The following is a 20,332-nucleotide window of genomic DNA, read 5'->3' as shown; positions in this document are numbered from 1 at the left end:
GGAGGCAGGGGGAGGAGTGGAGGAGAAAGGAAGGGAGGGGTAGAGGGCGGAGAAAGGAGAGGAGGGGAGAAGCAGGGGAGGGGACGCTCCTGTGGGGTCCACACAGGTCAGCCTGGGGACCGGGGGTTAATCAAAGACACCCAGCTCGATCCCTGCGCACCCAGCCCTCAGCACAGAGCCTGGCACCATGTGGGCACGCAACAATGAGCCTTAAAAGACCACTTCCGGAAGGTGAGGTTTGGGCAAGTATTGCCAGTTTTAGGAGCCCCATCGCGCACGCGCCACCCAGGCCTGGCCCCACCCCAAAGCTGCGCTGCGCATGCGCTCTTCGGGCTCCTTGCTGCTGCTTGAGCCACGCCCTGGACGGGCGTCTGTCCTGCTGTCTTCTTCTCCCGCCATCTGGAGGACGATAAGAAAATGACCATTAGTTGAAATGCTATCTATGCCTCTAGCTTCCCTAAATTCAGGGTCTGACTTTGCCGGGAGCTTAAAAAAAAAAGGAATAAGTGGTTTGCTCAGGACCCCACCGAAGCAGCCCCACTTTCCATTGCGTCCCTGGGAGTCCCTTCCGGGAGCAGAAAGCTCTGCACCCCGCACCTCCACATGCGGGAAGTCCCCGAGGGGCCTGCCGCCAAGACCGTGACCACCTGGCGGAGCAGGCCACCTGCAGGCAGAGGTGTTCACCAAACACTGCTTGTGCAATTCCAATGTTGCCTCTGGGGAATTCTGTGGTTTATTTTCCCACAACTGAATTTTGGCAGCAAGAACTTACCGCTCAGAGGCCTTAGTGAGCTCCCGCGCAGAGCCCCAAAACAGTCAGGAACCCCCGTAAAGGATGGGGTCCCAGGAGCTACTGTGGGGAGAGGGTCACTGCTATGCAGAGCCTCAGACTGCGAGGTGGTGGGTGGGTTTCTCAATTTCTGTGTAGTGAAGGACTTGCTATTTCTTCATCAAAATTGTACGAAGGAGAAGATACATACATATTTATACATACAGGAATGAATGCATAAAGTCATGGGGTCATCTTCCTCTCCTATGGGTGTCCTGCCTTTGAGCAATCCTGAAAAGAACAGCTGATGATCACCAACTTCAAAGGGCCATCCTTCCTAATGGACTTGCAGTGCGATTCCTTTACAAAGCTCAGTTGCTTTACAGCAGTGGTTCTCAAACTTGAGCATGTCCTGGAGGATCACCTGGAGGGCCTGTGGAAACAGATTGCTGGGCTCCACCGTAGAGTTTCTGATCCAGTGAGTCTAGGGTGGGACCCCAGTGTGTGCATTTGTCATAAGTTCCCAGGGATTGCAGGTGCTGCTGGTGCAGGAACCGCGCTTTGAGAATCGCTGGCTTGGAGCACTTATACCACGGCTCCGAGTCACCGTGGTCAGGACCGAAGGTGGATGAGTCCCACGTGCCAGGATTCAGGCACTAGCTTCGCAGCCAGCTAGTTTCGTGATTGCTGCGTGTTATGTCATTTCTTCGTTGTAGATCTCAGAGCGTTGCCTTGAGGATTGAATGAGATAATGTAGATAATGTAGTTATGTACAGTGATGGACGGTGCTTACTGCTGCTGTGTGATTAAGTCCACTCAAATTCCTTTTTTACACCAGTGATTCAGAACACATCGGATGAATAAAATAGATTTATTTGAAAACAATATTTAGAATTTGGATTATTAAGAGTATGTAAAACAAATAACACTAAATTACTGGATTGTATTGCCTTTTGCAAGTGCAATATAAATATATTTTTCATAAATCCCACAAAGTTATGAACTTTGACAAGTCACAGGATATGTTAAAGTCATAAACTGTATTATAACTGGGCTGTATTAGGTTTATTACCACAATAAAAACAGCTACTGAAATAAAATTATGAGCCATTTTACTCCGGGGATTCTTTTATTCATTTTTTGTGTGACCACGATTTATGGAACAGGGTCTGGGTTCAAAACATTGCTCGGAGTAGGGCTTGGGCAGGAGTGGGGGCGAGTGGTGGACGCAGCACAGGGTGGGTAGCTCGTGTCCACCCCTACCATGTGACAGCGATGTGTACATGTGTCAGAGTAACTCTAAGGCGCAGGGTGAAGGGGTGTGTGTGCAAGTGGGGCTGGAGAGGAAGGGGTGGGTGGTGGCCAAGGGGCTGTTGAGGGGTGGGCTGAGGATGGAGTAACCCACCTGGAGCTCAGGTGATTACCACCTGGACTCCTGGTGCCACTCCAGAATCTGGTTCCTACATCGTGGGCACCTGGAGACAGTGTCGCTCCCAACTGCTGTCCAAATAGACACCTCAGAAAGAGAGAAAATCATTCGAATACTGTAATCGCCCTAAAGACCCAAGGCACACTGCTCCATCAGGGAGCGCTAACCTCTCTGCACCTTCTCCAGAGGGCAGCTCAGAGCTGTGTGACAAGAGCTGCACCCTGCTTGGCCCAGGGTTAGCCCTTGGGGCTGTTACTACAAGTCCTTACCCTAACATGTATCCCAATTTCATTTTAAAAAATTAAAATATTTGATATCAGCTTCCTTGAGGTATATTTTATAGAAAATAAAGTACACCCATTTTAAGTGAACAGTTCAATGAGCTTTGAGGAATGTATGCAACCATGTGACCCCCATTGCAGTGAACATGCAGAATATTCCTGTTACCCCAAAAAGGTTTCACGACCATTAGCAGTCAGTTTCCCCCTCACCCGGAGCCCCACACAGACACTGTTCTGCTTTCTGTCACCGTAGATTAGATTTATGTTTTCTAAAGTTTTATATAAATGGAATCAGGAGGTATATACCGATTTGGCTTTAGCTCAGCGTAATGTTTTCATTCACATCATTGTGCGTGTCAGTGGTTCTTTCCTCTCTGCTGCTTGGCCAGTAGTATTTCATTGTATATAACACTTTTACAACTTTTTGCTTCTCTGTTCACATGTTGATGGACATTTGGGCTGTTTCCAGTTTGGGGCAATTTTGAATAAAGTATGGATTGAAGTCTTATCTTTTCCCATATGGATATTCAATTTTTTTCAGCACCATTTGTTGAAAAGACTATCTTTTCTCCAATGGATTGCTTTATACCTTTGTGAAAAATCAGTTTTCCAAATGTGTGTGTGTGGGTAATTTCTGGACTAGCTATTTTGTTCCATTATTCTGTTTATCTAATTGGGTGCCAACAAACTATCTCAATTACCACAGCTTTATAATACATCTTGAAATCAGGCAGCGTTAAGTCCCTCAACTTTGTTTTTCTCTTTCAAAGTTGTTTTGGATGTTCTAGGTCCTTCACATTTTCATGAGTCTTAGGATCATCTTGTCAATTTCTACACACACATACAAGAGCCCTGCTGGCAATTTGATTGGGATTGCTTTAAATCTACAGGACAAGTTGGGAAGAATTGACATTTTGCCAATGAATATGGCATATTTATCCATTTAGTTAGGTCTTCTAAAATTTCCCTGAGCACTGTTTTGCAGTTGCAGTATACAGACAGGTCTTGCATGTTTTTTGTCAGATTTGTCTTGTGAATGAAGAATGTTGCCTGCCATACTAGTAAACAAAGATGTTGTGGCCATCAAGCCGTCAGCCACTGCAGCCACCAGAGACTGTGCATCCTGAGGGGATTCAGTTAGGAGAAAAGCAGGATACTGGCCCTAGATAGTTAAAGTGCATATCAAAGGAATGATTTCCATGAGCCCTGACTCTTGCATCTTCCCATACATAGAAAAGTGCTAAATTCGATAACTTGAGATGTCTGGCTTTCTTTAATTAACAGTAATCTTTTGATGTTCTGACTGCCTGGTTTTTGTTGCAAAAATTCCTATATACCCTTGATCCTCCCTGACCTCTTCAGAACAGTCCTTCAGAGCTATCTGAGACCCTGTCCCCTGGGCTTAAGTCCTCAGTAAGTCTGCTGAATAAAACATAACTCTCAACTTTGAGGTTGTGCATTTTTTTTCAGTCAACAGTCTCTAAGTATTCCATTTTTTCTTAATGCTAAGTGATATTATTTTTAATTTTAACTACTTATTATTCATTGCTAGTATATAGAAATATAACTGATTTTTGATTATTGATCTTATATTCTTCAACCTTGCTAAACTCACTTATTAATTCTAAGAGATTTTTTGGTGGATTCCATTGGATTTTCTACACAGATGATTATTTCATCTATGAATAGAGTAAATCTTACTACTTCCTTTCTAATCTGAATGCCTTTTACTATTATTTTTCTTGCCATATTGAACTGGCTAGAATCTCCTGTCCCATGTTGCATATTGTTCCTGATCTTATGGGAAGAGCATTTAGTATTTCATCATCAAGTATTGTGACAGCTCTAGGGTTTTTTGTAGATGTCCTTTATCAAGTTGATAAATTCCCTTCTCAGTTTGCTCAGAGCTCTTGGCATATAAGGATGTTGGATTTTTGTTGAAAATTTGTTTCCTTCTCTATTGAGATGATCATACAGTTTTTCTTTTTAAGTTGCTCACATGGTGAGTTATAGATTTTTATTTTTGAATATTTGCAGTTTCTGGGATAAACCTCACTTGGTCAGGATATATCACCTTTTTATATATTGTTATATTTGATTTGCTAAAATTTTGTTAATACGTTTTGCAACTATGTTTATGAGGGATATTTATTTGTAGTTTTCTGTTTTTGAAATGTCTTTCTCTAGTTTTGTTATCAAGGTAATGTGGCCTCATAGAATATGTTGGTAAGCATTCCCTTCTCTTCAATTTTCTGGAAGGGTTTGTTTAGAATTGGTATTATTTCTTCCTTCATTGTTTGGTAGAATTCACCAATGAAGTCTTCTGGACCTGTACTTTTCTTTGTGGAAAAGTTTTTAACTACAAATTCAATTTTGTTATTAGATATAAGACTGTTCAGATTATTTTTTCTTGATTGAGCTTTGATAGTTTGCGTCTTTAAGAAATTTTCTGTTTAAGTTTTTGAAATTGTTGGCACAAAATTGTTCATAATGTTGTCTTTTAATATCTGCCAACTCAGTAGTGATGTCACCTCTCCTGATACTGGTAATTTGTCTTTTCTTGCTCTTTTTTTCCCTCTGGTTAGTCTGTTGGAGGCTTATACATTTTCTTGAATGTGTTCAAAGAGCCAGCTTTTGGTTTCATTGATTCTATTAGTTTTTCTGTTTTCTATTTCATTGATAAATCCTTGGATCTTTATCATTTCCTTTCTTTTGCTTATGTTGGGTTTAATTTGCTCTTATATTTCTAGTTTTTAGGGTGGAAGCTAAGCTCATAGCTTTTAGACTTTACTTCTCTTCTAATAATGGCATTTAATGTGCTATAAATTTCTTTCCAAATTGTGCCTTAATGGCATCTAACAAGTTCTGATACTTTGTATTCTCATTTTAACTCAGTTCAAAACTTCCCAATTACCCTTTTGATTTCATCTTTAATCCATGCAGTATTTAGAGATGTGTTATTTAGTTTCCAAATATTCTGGATATTTTACTGTTATCAATTTCCATTTAATTCCTTTTTGGTAAGAAAACATACATTTAATGACTTGAGTACTTTTAAATTTACCAAGACTTGTTTTTTAGCCTAGAGTATGGTCTATCTTAGTAAATGGCCCATGCACACTTGAAAAAAATATGAACTCTGCTGTTGCTTGGTGGAGTGTTCTATAAATATTGATTCGGCCAAGTTGGTTGAAAGTGTTGTCAAACTTCTATGTACTTACTTATTTTCTGTCTACTAGTTTTTATCAATTATTGTGAGAGGGATTGAAATCCATGACTAGAATTGTGGATTTTTCCACAGTTGCAGTTCTATCAGTTTTTGCTTCATGTTTTTGAAACTCTGTTATCTGGAGCACAAATGTTTGGGGTTGCTATATTCTTTGGATGAATTGACTCATTAATTATTATGATGAAATAACTTCTTTATCTCTGGCAATAATCTTTGCTCTGAAATGTTTAACATCAACATAGCCATTCCAGCTTTATTCCGAATAGAGTTAGCAGGGTATATCTTTCTCCATTCTTTTACTTCTAATAATTTTAAAAAATAGGCAAAAGAGGTTTCAACTAGGTAGCATACAGTTAGGTCTTGATTATTTATCTTATCTGTTGATCTATGCTGTTTAATAGGTATGTTTAGACTATTGATATTTAATGGTATCATCGATATGACTAGGTTTAAATACCAACTGTTATTTTATTACCCTCTCCCTCCTTTTTGTCTTCTTTTAGATTGTTTTTATGGTTCCCTTTATCTCTGTTCTTGGATTATTAGATATAAATCTTTGTCTTATTTTTTAGTAATTGTTTTAGGGTCTATAGTACACATATTTAGTTCTTCACACTCTGCTTTCAAGTGATAGTATACCAGTTCTTGTGTAGTATAAGAACCCTATTTCTGGGCTTCCCTGGTGGTGCAGTGGCTGAGAGTCCACCTGCCGGTGCAGGGGACACGGGTTCGAGCCCTGGTCCGGGAGGATCCCACATGCCGCGGAGCAACTGGGCCCGTGAGCCACAGCTGCTGAGCCTGCACTCTGGAGCCCGTGAGCCGCAGCTGCTGAGCCCATGTGCCACAGCTGCTGAAGCCTGCGTGCCCGGAGCCCATGCTCCCCAGCGAGAGAGGACACCGCGGTGAGAGGCCCACATGCTGCAACGAAGAGTGGAGCCCACTCGCCACAACTAAAGAAGGCCTGCGTGCAGCAACGGAGACCCAATGCAGCCAAAAGTAAATAGATAAAATAAATAAATTAAAAAAAAAAAAAAAAGAACCCTATTTCTATTTCTCTGTTCCCAGGCTATTGTTGTCTTATGTTTTAATTTACAGATATTACAAACCCCATCCTACATTGTTATTATTTTTGTTTATATATCCCATGGTCTCTTAAAAATAACAATAAGAATAAATATTATATACTTATCCATGCAGTTAACATTGTAGATGCTCTTTATTCCTTTGTGTACATTCGGATTTCCATCTGTCATCATTTTCCTTCTGATGAAGAATTTTCTTAACATTTCTTGTAATGTGAGTTTGCTGGTGATAAATTTCTTTAGCTTTTTATATTTGAAAAAGTTTCTGTTTCACTTTTATTTTTGATGCACATTTTCCCTGGGTATAGAACTTTATGTTGGCAGCTTTTTCCTTCAGTACTTAAAGATGTTTCTCCACATTACTTGTATTGTTTCTGACAAAAAGTCTGCTGCTATTCTTAAATTTGTGTCTCTGTATGTTCTGTATATTTTTACTCTCTCTGCTTTTAAGATTTCTCCTAATTCCTGGTTTTGAACAATCTGATTATATTTTTTCTCATGTAATTTTCATTCTATTTCTTGTGCTTGGAGTTTGTTGAGATTCTTGGCTGTGGGTTTGTAGTTTTCATCAGATTTAAAAATGTCTTGGCTATTGCTTTTCAAAAATATTTTTTCTTCCCCCGTCCATTTCAGGGACTCCAGTTCTTCATGTACTAGCCTGCTCAATATTTTCCTACAGGTCACTGATGTTTTGTTTATTTCATTGTCAGTCATTTTTCTCTCTGTTTCAGTTTGGTTAGTTTTTATTGTTATGTGCTCATATTCACCAATCTTTTCTTCTGCAGTTCTATCCAGTTTGTTTTTAAGTCTCAGTCATTATAGTTTTCATCTCAAGAAATTTGATTTAAGTAAGTGCTCTGCTGAATAACTGAAGTTTACCATCCACATGTCCCTGGAGCTCTCTCTGTGCCACTCTCTTGTCTGGTACTGGTGAATCCCTGCTGCCTTGTCTCTACAAACTCTCACCCCTCCTCATCTACTCAGGCAGCCTACTGGGCTTACCTAGGTTCTCCCTCTCTGTACTCTGACCTGGAAACCCTCTCTTCAGGCAGTAAGATGGACAGTTGTTGCACTGCCCATTGTCCAACATCTGAAAAAAACCTGTTTCATATATTTTTGATGACCTTTCTAATTGTTCATGGTGAGAAGGCAAGTGCCATAGCAATTACTTCCAGGACCCAATTTCACTTTTGATACTGGATCTAAATGTTTCTAAACCTGTACCCATCTCTTCTCACCTGGGCTCCATCACTTACAAGGTACTTGACTTGAGAAGCCACACCTTTTCGCTAATACTGAGATGGTATTACTCACTCCTCTTATAAAGTGTTAAAAGCATAAACTGAAAGAATAGAAAATGATTCAAGAAAATAAAAAGCATTCTGTAGAAGCTACTGTTATTTGGCATCTGGCTCTTTTCAGGAGCCGTTTTTCGAATTGCTTTTCTCTTCTAAATTGCTCTAACTTTCTGATTACAACAAATTACTACTTTACCTTTTTGTATATAATTCTTTTCAATCCAAGTGCATAGAAAAATTGATTTAAATCAATTTTCTCAAGTTCTAGGTCCTGCTTCCCTCTCCGTTCACAATACCCCATGTAAATATCCCTTAAACACTCCACATCTATGCTCACAGGGCCCAAGTGAGGAGGGAATCTAGAAAAAAACCTGAATGGTTTTATTGGTAATCAAAGCTACAATATAAAAAATAACAGGGCTTCCAACACAAATTGAGACCACTGTGTTCTAGGCATTAAGCTAAATATTTTATGTAAAGAACATTGGTTAGCTTCACCTCACAACAATCCTATGAAGGAGGTACTAACATATGTCCATTTTTTAGGTGAGAAAATACAAGTTTAGAGAATTAAATGACTCCAGGTCACAAAGTAGGTGAGTGTCGAGTCTGGGCTTAACTCAGAGTTTTCTGACTTGAAACGTGTGCTCTTTTTAGCTTCTCTGCACCACAGTGACCTAATGACCAGATTGGGCCACTTCACATGCTCTGACGTCACCCACACCAATCACGGCTGCAAACAGTCCACAGAGGTTCCCCAGCTCCAGTGCCCTGCTCCATGCTCTATAGAAGCCAGATGGAACGGGAAAATCAAGAAGCATAGACATGGCAAGATGATTTATGTCCTCCCCAGATGAGGTCCTGTCCGGGCCATGGCTCTGCTTCCCTCCCTTGTCCCCTGGGCCTGCTGGCAGGGTGGCTGGTGGCCTGGATTGTTGCGGGGTGAGAGCCCAGGGTGAACGCTCCAGCCCCGGAGCAGGCCTGGCCCAGCTCATCCACACCCCCAGCCCACAGATTCCAGTGTGTCCTTCTTCCTGAGCCTCTACAGGTGACTGTCAGGTGTTATAACCAAGCCCCCGCCCCCTGCACTGCTCCTGAAAGATGAGTCCATCCACCCAGCAGGGCCCAGGATCAGGTTGGGTTTACATCCTGAGTCGAGAACCAGTCTGCTGTGAACAAGGACTGCTTGGTCCATTTTTCTTTCTTTATAACCCCTGCGGGGGACAGCTTTACTCAGTTCACTGGGGTTCAATTTGGGGCCCGACTCTCTTTTTGAGCTTCATTTCATCTCTAGCTCATATGAAGTGACCAGTGTTTTCTCTCAGCCTCGTGGTTGGCCATCTTCCCGCTGCTTCTCAGACCTCCTCGGTGCGGCTGGGCTGCAGAGCCAGAGGACACGACCGGGATGACGTTTATGTGACAGTGAATGGGCACTGGAGATGAAGGCAGACTTGATCAGGTGAGGCGGTCTCCTTGGGGCTCCCCAGACCCCCTCACGCCCCGACTATGTCCCATCGCTCGCTCACCCATGCATGTCCTGCGCACGGCAGGAGCTTCTGCGGGGCGGGGACTGAGTCTAAGTTTCTGTCTCCAGGGCCTCCAGCTGCCCATGTAGATGATGCCCATGTTCATCTCACATAAACTCTGAGGCTTCTGAGGAAGTCTTAAGGGTGGAAGAAAGCTTTCCCTCTAGTGGTAAAATATGGGTTCACTTATCTTTTTTTTTAATTGAAGTATAGTTGATTTACAATGTTGTGTTAGTTTCAGGTGTACAGCAAAGTGATTCAGTTATACATATATTCTTTTCAGATTCTTTTCCATTATGGGTTATTACAAGATATTGAATATAGTTCCCCATGCTACACAGTGGGTCCTTGTTTATCTATTTTATATATAGTAGTGTGTATCTGCTAATCCTAAACTCCTAATTTATCCCTCCACCCCTTTCCCCTTTGGTAACCATACGCTTGTTTTCTATGTCTGTGAGTCTCTTTCTGTTCTGTAAATAAATTCATTTGTATTGTTTTTTTAGATTCCACATATAAGTGATATCACATGATATTTGTCTTTCTCTGTCTGACTTACTTCACTTAGTATGATCATCTCCAGGTCCATCCATGTTGCTGCAAATGGCATTATTTCGTTCTTTTTTGTGACTGAGTAGTATTCCATTGTGTACATGCACTGCATCTTCTTTGGGTTCACTTATCTTAAGGAATAAACAAAGGAAGCGAACTAGTTAGGAAGATGTTAGAGTAGTCAACTGGGACCTCAGAGGGTCAGGACGTGGGGATGGTGGCACATTTCTATCACAAACGCTGTGTCACCATCTCTGCTGTGTCCCTCTTCATCTTCTCATGGCACGTGACATAATATATTTTCTTCAAGGCAGACAGCACCCCTTCATGTTCACTTCATGCAGACCCGCTGGTGACTGAGTCAAAATGCAGCTTCTGACCCAGCAGGTGAGTGAGGGGTCTGAGACTCTGCATTTCTAACACACTCCCAGGTGATGCCCATCCCTCTGCATGTTTGAGAAGCAAGCTGATAGATGGCTTATTCAGGGTTCATTGCTTTTCCTCAAAGGCTGGTTGTGTTTTCCCAGATAATAAGCTCTGGGACCCCCATTTTTAATAATGTCAACGTGAGCCAGGGTACAGGGTCCACCCTTCCGTCAGCACCCCGAGCAAGGAGAGCAAAATGGTCCAAGAATCACTGAAGGCAGTAAAACGTGTACTTTCCAGAATCAACCACTAAAATCAGATGGGCTGCCTTTCTGGGAAGGGTTTTGGGGGAGAGCCTACCTGCAGCTCACTCAGAGCATTTCTCCTTTGGGATTTATGTGCTGTAGCTTCTTTGGAAAACAGTTTGGCTTATTGCACTAGCAGATTCTCATCTTATTGTGAGTGGAACAGAATGAAAGGTAATGAGGTACTAGTTGAAAGAAACACTTTTGGAGGGAGAAGGAGAAATCTGACATTTCCAGATCATTCATTTTTGGAATGATTTCTTCAAGAACGTCTTTGCTTCACTGAGAAGATCATGTGTGTGTATGTGTGTGTGTGTCTAATTCTTAGCTTTTTTGGGGGCTTCAGCTTTAGAAGCAAATGGTATTCAACAGCTGGAAGTGGCATTTACTTGGAACCAAACAGGGATGAGAAGCTAAGGATTCTGGAAATTTTCTGCGGGAACTTGCAAAGACCTTTCGACACAGCTGAGTTCTTACTACCCTTTGTGATGGAGCATCCTGTAAAATCTGTGAAGTCTGTAAAAGTCAAGTTCAGCTTGGTAGTTTGCCACCTCCACCCCCCAGACTTTACTCAGTGCGTGGAGCGTGCAGGCTTTGTCTTGCCTTGGAGGAAGTGTGTGGTTTTCTCGTGTGTGTGTGTGGGGTGGGGAGCAGCAGGTCAGGAGGGGGTGGAAGCAGGTGGTGCCCAGTTGAACAGGGAGACTGGGTACAGGCAAGCGGTGGGGCTCCCTCCAGGCAGGGTCCAGGCGCCAGAGTCGCTGGTTGGACCCGGAACCCGGAAGAGACACAAACTTGGAGGGATCTTAGGAGCCAAACGTCTGTCCAGAGCCCAGCACACAGCATCTCACTTGATACCCCCTGGCCCGGCTCTTCTGCCAAGTCTTTCCTCCCAGCCCAGGGCCATGGTCTCCTCACTCTCCTGATCTGGCCCCTCTTCTTGCCCTTCCCCCTCTTTATGAAAGAGGCTTGTTTTCTTTAGCAGGAAGTGGGCACCAGCCCAAAGCACATGGCTGCGATGGTGCCCGCAGGCCAGTCGAAGCCCCTCTCACTAAACCTGACCTCTCCCCACAGAGCAGTGGTGGGCTGGAGCTGGCTCACACCAGCTCAGGAGAGTGGCGTTTGAAATGCTCAGGCATTTTGTAAATCAACTGTTAAAACGTTGATGGCTCAGAATCAGCCACGGTGGGAGGAGCATTTGCATCATGGAAATTGGCAAATGCCACAGACACCCCAGCTCAGCCCCCCAGTGCTCACTGCTAAGAGGGTGACATTTCCTCCAGAATAGAGGGTAGGATGCTGTTACCCAATGCCAGGTCACAGTGGCGCACCCAAAACACACAGAAATGGTACCCGAGGTCACATGAGTAAAGGACAGAATTGGAGCTCAAACCCAGGTCTCCCAAACCCAATTTAATTCCTTTGGACAATGCTGGTGGTGACGTTCAATAGTTAATGTCTCCTTCATTATTGGAAACTATTTCTTGCAATTCTATTAATTTTTTGTGTATCCATTGTCTGCTGGCTCTTGGGGTCTGGGGGAGGGAGGAAGTACGGGATAGGGATTGAGGAGAAGATTACTCTGATTTGGGACCATGCACTGTGTCCAAAGACTCTACAGCCATTGGGTGTTCATGGCAGACTTTCATATAGTATCACTTATACGTGGAATCTAAAAAAATGATACAAAGGAGCTTATTTACAAAACAAACAGACTTAGGAAACAAACTGATGGTTACCAAAGGAGAAAGGTGGGGGATGGAATATATTAGGAGGTTGGGATTAACATACACAACTACTATATATAAAATAGATAAAGCAACGAGGATCTACTGTATAGCACAGGGGACTCAATACTCCGTAACAACCTATATGGGAGAAGAATCTGAAAAAGAATAGAAATATGTATAACTGAATCACTTTGCTGTACACCTGAAACTAACACAACATTGTAAATCAACTATACTCCAATATAAAGTAAAAATTTAAAAAAACAAAAACAAAAACAGACTTTCAAGTTCTAGAATTTGGTTGGGGGACTCGGTCAAATGGACTAAAAGACTAGAAACAAGGCTAGGTTGTCACCAGGTCTCGGCCACCAGGACAGAAAGACCCATTTGACAGAGCTCTCCCCTGTTGGTCTTGGCCACCCCTCAGTGCAGCCCCCCAGGCTCACACAGCTGTTCACAGGTACCCCCGGGCTTCCTCTGTCCTGTAATGCACAAAGCCCTGCCCTTCAGAGCAACACAGGCTGCTCAGCTCAAGATAGGGACCTATTGGTTAAGGCATTTGTCTCCATAATAGCACGTGTACCCAGCAGGGGTTCCACCGGCACACCTGTGTGGGTCCTGGGGAGCCCGAGTGACTTCACGTGTCATCACCTGGGGACAGGGCTCTCAGCATCTCCGGGAAGGGATACATCAGTGGTTCTCAACTGGGGTGATTTTGCTCCCCCAGACACATTTGGCGATGTCCAGAGACATTTCTGGTTATCATAATGGGGAGGAGGGGTGCTTCTGGCATCTTACTGGGTCCAGACCAAGGATGCTGCTCGATGCCCACAATGCACAGGACAGCCCCCACAAGAAACAATTATCCCTCCCCAGTGTCAACAGTGCAGAGGTTGGGAAACCCTGGACCATGTAAACGGAGCAGGTTTGCAGGTGAATCATGGTCACAGAGGTGACCGGGTGCCACTCCCTGCCCAGGTCCTGGGCTTGCAGTGAACTTGGCACGTGGTCGCCATTGCACCCTTTGAAATAAGCAATGTCTACACAAACAAGTGACAGTAAACAGCAGAGCGAGGCAGAGCATGGCTAAGGGCATCGGGGTCCCTGGGGTGCAGAGGGAAGAGGCTGGGTGGGCTGGGGGTCGGGTTACACTTGTAGTACTTTTAAATTTTGTACTTTCCCAGCTTGTACTTTTAAACTTTGTTTAAGGTGCTTTTTAAAGCAGATTTGAAAAATATTTTAGTTGAATTTATCTAGTTTTCCTTTTATAGTTCCAAATTTCTGTGTCATAGTTACAAAGGCCTTCCCCCCCGCCCCCCACTCTGAGATACTTTTAAAAAGTTCTCCCATGGTGTCTTCTAGTACTTTTACAATTTCATTTTTTACATTTAAACCTTTGATTTTTTTCTTTTCTTTTCTTTTCTTTTTTTTGCAATGAGTGAGGGGAACGACTCCAACCTTCTCTTCCCTGGATGGTGAACCTATTGTCCCAACATCACTGACTTAATCATCTCCCCCGCCCACCCCACCCCCCACCCCCCCAGTCATTCCATTACCCAGTTTAACATACATAAACGCCTATGTTTCAAGGCTGATTCCTGTCTTTCTATTTATACCTCTGATCGCTCTGCCTAAAATCCAGTGCTTCTGCCACACTGTTTTAACTACAGTAGCTTTATAATGGGTTTAACATCTGTTGGGGTTACTTCCACTCTTTATCCCAACACTCCCTTTTGGATTTTGTTAGTTATTCCTCCTGGAAGTTTGTTTTTCCTCATGAACTTCAGAATACACTCATTTCTCCCTCAAAAGGCATTTTCATGATTTGAATTTGATTGTGGTCACCCTGTGGATGAATTTAGGAGACGGCATCCTTGTGATGTTGAGTCTTGCTTTCTATGGGGGAACATGGCGTGCCTTTCCAACCATTCCAGCCTTCTTCTGTGCCCCTCGGTGGTATGTTAAGTTCTCATGAGTCCTGTAAGTGCATTCCTAGGCGTTTCATGTTGTGCTGTCATGGTCATGCAAACGGGACATTCTCTGTGTCGTATCTCCTAAGGATGTGGCCCTAAACAAAAGCTATTGATGCTTGAACTTACCCATGAGCTCAGCCATGTTTCTGAATTCTCTTCCTGGGGTACGAGGACTTCAGTCCATTTCTTGGGGTTCCAGGCTTATGGTCCCAGCATCTGCAAGTACTGACAACTGGCTTTCGATGCATGGCCAGAGGGTGCAGGGTCTCTGCACGTGGGTGGGAGGAACGCCTCTGTTCCCCACTTCCTCTGCCACGGCTCCTTGGACCGATCTGGGGGTCCGATGGAGTGGGAGGGGCAGTTAGGGCTGTTTGTAGGCCTTTGTGAGCCCCCGAGACCAGGTGACAAAGGGACTTGGAGAGGATGAGACCCCCAGCCTGGCTCTGTGTAGGAGGTTCTGGGAGCGCGGGCCGTGACCCTAGGTGGGTGCCTTCCTCCAGACGGTAGGATGGCAAAGCCACTAGGGGCTCTTGAACTTGGGGGCTGAGAAAGGCAGTGTCCCACAGATAGCTTCCCGAGCACCCGTGCTTCCCAGAGGGCTCCCAGAAATAACTGGGGTGGGAAGAGGGGGTCAGCACAAATGTCCCCGGACCTCATTCTTCCCCAAGGCCAGGGAGGGAGGACCTTTAGGTGACCCAGGTTCTGGCCTTTACTCCTCACAAGACCTGCCCACAGGGAGTTCGATTTTTATGTTAACTGTTTGAAAATAAGTACAGAAAAAGTCGGGAGGGGTCGTGTATGGATCTGGACGCTTTAAACAGGCTCAGTTGATGGTGACATTTATTATGGGCCTTGTGCTGAGCTGCATGCCCTGGCCAGTAACCAGCCCTTCAGAAGTATCCATTTTTGGTGTTTGTATCAGTGTTTTTATGCTCTGTAGTAGTGTCTTGGGGCTGCCTTGACAAAGTGCCACAGGCTGGGCGGCTCAAAAAATAGTTGTTTATTTTAGTCTTATACTCTGGAGGTTCGAAGTCCAAGACTGAGGTGTGGGCAGGGCTGGTCCCTCTGAGGCCTCTCTCCTGGGCAGGTAGATGGCCTTCTTCTCCCTGTGTCCTCACATGATTGTCCCTCTGTATGTCTGTGTTCTAATCTCCTCTTCTTATAAGGACTCCAGTCATCTTGGATTAGGGCCTATCCCAATGACCTCATTTTAGTTTTATCACCTCTTTAAAGACCCATCTCCAATAGAAGTCACATTCTGAAGTGCTGTGGGTTAGGACTTCAACTTATAAAATTTGGGGGGACATGATTCAATCCATAAAATTCACCAACATGATTCATACCTAAAGCATCTCAAATTTGGTGCTAAAATAAGACTTGCTTCAGTGGAAAATTATGATGGCTCTTTCTTCTCAGAGAAACTTAGCAGTGTTTGCAGGGATGGGTGGCCCCAGACCTGTGGCTGAGGGCTTCTCCGTCACAGGCATGAGCTCAGGCTCCTCAATTCCTTCGCAGCCCAAGGAGAGGTCCTCCTCCCCCTTTCAGCCTCCTCTCATCTTCCGAAAGAGCCAAGTACTGGCCAGGAGAAACCCCAGTCATTGTGCCACAAAGTTCTTAAACAACGTTAACCTCCACCGTGTGGGGGGCAGCAGGCAAAACACGGTGGAGGGCTCCTTTCCAGGTTTGTTTTTTCAAGATAACAGGTGAGGAAATCAAAGAGATAATGTGGGCGGGGTCGGAGGTGGGCGCCGGTGGGCACAGGACATCTATTTCCAGATGACGTCAACAGGGCTCAGACTAGGCTTGTAAACACCCGAGGCCCAGCAGGGCCAAAGGAAAGAGGAAAGAGGGGAGTGCTCAGAAACCTTTCTTTCCTTCTTTTTTGGTTCCTTATTAGTTCATAGAGTTGAACACTTACACCAAATAATGAAAAGCTTCCAAAGGCACCTCCATCCCTGCCCCTCCTCAGGACAGCTCTGTGCCCAAGGACGCCCCCCACAGCGAGGGTCATTCTGGAAGTCAAGAATGACAGAAGTGGGCTTTTCTATCTTTGCAGCAGAAGTGGGGGGCTAGTCAGAAGAATTAGAGAATATAAAGAAAACAGTGTTTCTTGCACACTTGACTTCGAGCTCCGAGATTCAAACCCATCTCGTCATCCCGTGTAAACCCCCATCAGCAGCCCAGTGAAGAGGAGGTGGTTGTCTGCCCCCTTCATCACCCAGGGGCGTGAGACCCAGAAGCCTCCCCCCCGAGAGGGTGAACCCGGACATCTTGTGGACCACCCCAAAGCAGTGACCACTATGTAAACCCCATTTGCTTGATTGGTGAAGTTTTTATCATCATCGTGATTAAGAAGATCCGTGTGGCACTGGGATATCCAGGAGCGAACCCAGAGGGATTGCGAGGTGGTGGTGTAGCACATCCAACCACGACTGTCCCCTCCCTCTGAGCACTTGGAGGACTTTTTCTTTTTCTTCAGCAAGGATGGGGTGAGAGGGCACCGCTGGGGACCCCCCATCGACTGCCTGGACCAGCTTCTTCAAAGTCAGAGCACCGTTGGATACACCATCTCTGGATACTTCACTGTGCCTGGTGGGCTTGGGGTTTCTCTGGTTTTTCCTTCCTGTTAGTCAAGGCAGGACCCACTGCTTCCATTTGCAAAGCTCCCCTCCCCCCTCCACTTGATCAAAGGGAGAAAAAGAGAAGCTGAATAAGACCTGCACCAAGGGGGGATGTCACAAATCCTTACACCCTGGGCTCTGTATAAGCAGCTGGAAGTGCTTGGAAGGAGTGGGGGTGGGGTGGGCTGAAGACTGAGCGGCCCCAGAGATGTGCACATCGTAATCCCTGGACCTGTGACTACGTTACATCACATGGCAAAGGGGACTTTGCAGGCGCGATTAAGTTATGGGTCTTGAGATGGGGAGATATTCCCAGATTATTGGGATTATTGGGTGGGTTCAATGTAATCCCAGGGGAATTTACAAAAGGGAGACAGGAAAGTCAGAAGCAGAAGGCAATGTGACTGTAAGTAGAGGAACAGGGAGATCTGAAGAGGCACCACTGCTGCCTTTGAAGACAGAGGAAGGTGCCGTGAGCCAAGGAAGGCAGGTGCCTCTAAAGCCTGGAGAAGAAGGGAAGCAGACTCTCCCCAGGGCCGCGGAAGGAAAGGAACCCGCTGGCCTATTTCACAACTGCTGACCTGCAGGACTGTAACAGAGTAAACATGTGTGTGTTTAAAAAGTTGTGTCTCTAATCAGTACTGTGCAGTTACTTGTTACAGCAGCAACAGGAAACTAATACCTGGTCTGTGGTCACCAAGCCTATTTCCCGGTTTTGATCTGGTAGGTGGTTTTCCTGCACCATTTTTTTAAAATTAATTAATTAATTTATTTATTTTTGGCTGTGTTGGGTCTTTGTTTCTGTACGAGGGCTTTCTCTAGTTGTGGCAAAAGTGGGGGCCACTCTTCATCGCGGTGCGCGGGCCTCTCACTATCGCGGCCTCTCTTGTTGCGGAGCACAGGCTCCAGACGCGCAGGCTCAGTAGTTGTGGCGCACGGGCCCAGTTGCTCCGCGGCATGTGGGATCTTCCCAGACCAGGGCTCGAACCCGCGTCCCCTGCATTAGCAGGCAGATTCTCAACCACTGCGCCACCAGGGAAGCCCTCTGGCACCATTTTATTCAATATTCCACCTCTTTTGGCCTATGTGGACATAGCCAAAGAGTGATTGAAACAGAAAAAGAAAAAAACGATTGGGAACTTGACGAATAAAAACATATAAAGTAAAGTAGAATTTTCTGTGGGGTCAGTGTCATGGTTCCTCATTCCCCTCCAAGCCACATGGCCAATGCACATGGTACAAGGTGGCATCCCCACAGCTAAGCTCACAGGATGACGGTCTGCAGAGGGCAAACACTCTGGTATCTAAAAGTGCCTTTTGTGCTTCTACAAGTCATATTAGGGGAGACTATGATCTTTTCAAATAACAGTATCTTACAGCCACTGCGAAGCGTTTCCCCTCTTCATCATTGTGAATTATGCAGACATAGAGGTGGCTCTTAGTTGCCTGGGATCCAGTTACTCCAGTTAAACGCTGAGTTTGAGCCATGAGTCAGCGTCTTCACGGGAGGGTTCACCAACTCCCACTTTCCTTCCTCTTTGTTTTCTTCGCAGAAGCACATACCCAGAGAAGGGATCTGGAACAGAGTTAAATCACTTATTATTATTTTATACCAGGTCCATGGATTTCAGACTTGTTCCAAAGCCAACAGCCTTGGAGGCTGGCATGACGTACCCACGATGCCTTGAATGCAGCACCAGCATCCAACACAGCAGCCCTTAGTGGGGGCTCCCCGGCCCTCCCACGGGCAGTGGGAAATGTCTGCAGACCTCACTCTTTGTCACAGCTGGGGGTGCTACGGCATCTCAGGAGTAGAGGCCAGAGATGCTGCTAAACATCCCACAATGCACAGGACGGTCCCCACAGCACAGTGCCGTCCTGCCCAAACGTCAACAACGTTGAGGCTGAGAACCCCTTCTGTCTACCCTACTGCTTCAAGAGGGGCTTCCATCCTCGAATTCAGCAGCACAAAAAGATACAGGTATTGTGTTTTTAAACCCAAGATTAAAGGACAAAGCGAAGCTTTAGACCTCAATTCCCTGTAAAATAAATGGTTTGGAGCAGATCTTTGTTTTTAAGGCTTTGTTTGTTTACATGTTCTGCTTTCCTTTTTTTCCCCTCTCTTTTCAATGTCCGGAAATTCCTTGGTTAGAAGAAACGTGCAAAAATTCCAACCTGGGGGGCAGGATCCAATTGGGGGCTGGCGTTGACTCAGGGACACTCTCTCCTTCTGTTTGTAGAGACTGGGGAGAGGGTTCGGGGATGAGTGTGATGGGGGTGGGCTCCTGAATGTCCGTTTTCAGCTGCTCCTGACTTTAAGGCCCATCATTGGTTGGTAAAGCACTTGATGAATTTCTGATATTAACTGGCAAGTCTAGCTAACTTGGGGATGGGGTGGGGGGTGGACACCAAATCCTCAGTGTAAGAAAGTGGCGGGAGTTTGGAAGTTCAAGGCTGACATCTCGAGAGAGGAGGCCAAGGGTCAGGGGAATGGGTGGGAATTTGGCCACAAAGACTAATGGGATTTTGGAACCATGTCAACATGCAATTGACATGCAATCTCAGTCAGCGTCTGGCGTGTGCAGCGCTGCTGTCTGCCTGGATGACGAGGACCCCCAGGGGGGCCCGGGGTGGGAAGGGATGCAAGAATAGGAGCAGCCACGTAGGAGTACGCGGGGACGGGAGACATGGCGATGTCAGCAGGAGCAAGGCCCTGCGTAGATTTAGGGGGCAGGGATGGGGGTGGGGTCTGAGCCCTGAGTTTCCCGCCTCCATTCACCTTGCCATCTGGATAAAAGCCACCTCTGCTTTGCCAGGTGATGCTCCACAGGTTGGTCCAAAGTACCCGTTATCCTTCTCTACACATCCGTCACCTGCTTGCTTTTTCAGTATGTGTTTCTACGGCCCCGGCCCGGCACCAGGCACCCCAGCAGCTTTGACCAGCTCGTGTGTTCCGAGGCTGGATGACTCCAAAGGCAAGAGGGAGGGGCTCCCTTCTGTCCGTCAGCCCCCCAGTCCCCAGAGCAAGTCAGCCCAGCAACCGCCCTTTCTCTTCTTATCCAAATGTCTCACCCCCCACTGGACCAAGTGCTCAACTACAGAGTGACAAGGGATTATCATGTGACCTGATAATAAAAGTTCTCTGTCTTGTTTTTTATATTATGTTGGTAGCAA

The 20,332-nt window shown here is 45.3% G+C and overlaps 1 protein-coding gene across 2 annotated transcripts in view; it reads right to left on the bottom strand.

Moving 5' to 3' along the window:
- Positions 1 to 10,078: 10,078 nt before the first annotated feature.
- Positions 10,079 to 20,332, bottom strand: part of UBASH3A (ubiquitin associated and SH3 domain containing A) — a 57,164-nt gene continuing 46,910 nt past the window's right edge. For both annotated transcript variants that reach the window (XM_082461123.1, XM_082461124.1), the window contains one exon: positions 10,079 to 18,734. In XM_082461123.1, coding sequence (XP_082317249.1) covers positions 18,597 to 18,734 — 138 coding nt within the window. In that variant the 3' untranslated portion in view covers positions 10,079 to 18,596. The remainder of the gene's footprint in view (positions 18,735 to 20,332) is intronic.

This window comes from Balaenoptera physalus (genome assembly GCF_965194825.1).
Source record: "Balaenoptera physalus genome assembly, chromosome: 4".
Lineage (NCBI taxonomy): Eukaryota > Metazoa > Chordata > Mammalia > Artiodactyla > Balaenopteridae > Balaenoptera > Balaenoptera physalus.
The sequence above is the reverse complement of the archived record's forward strand: the minus strand, read 5'-3'. Positions and strand labels throughout refer to the sequence as shown.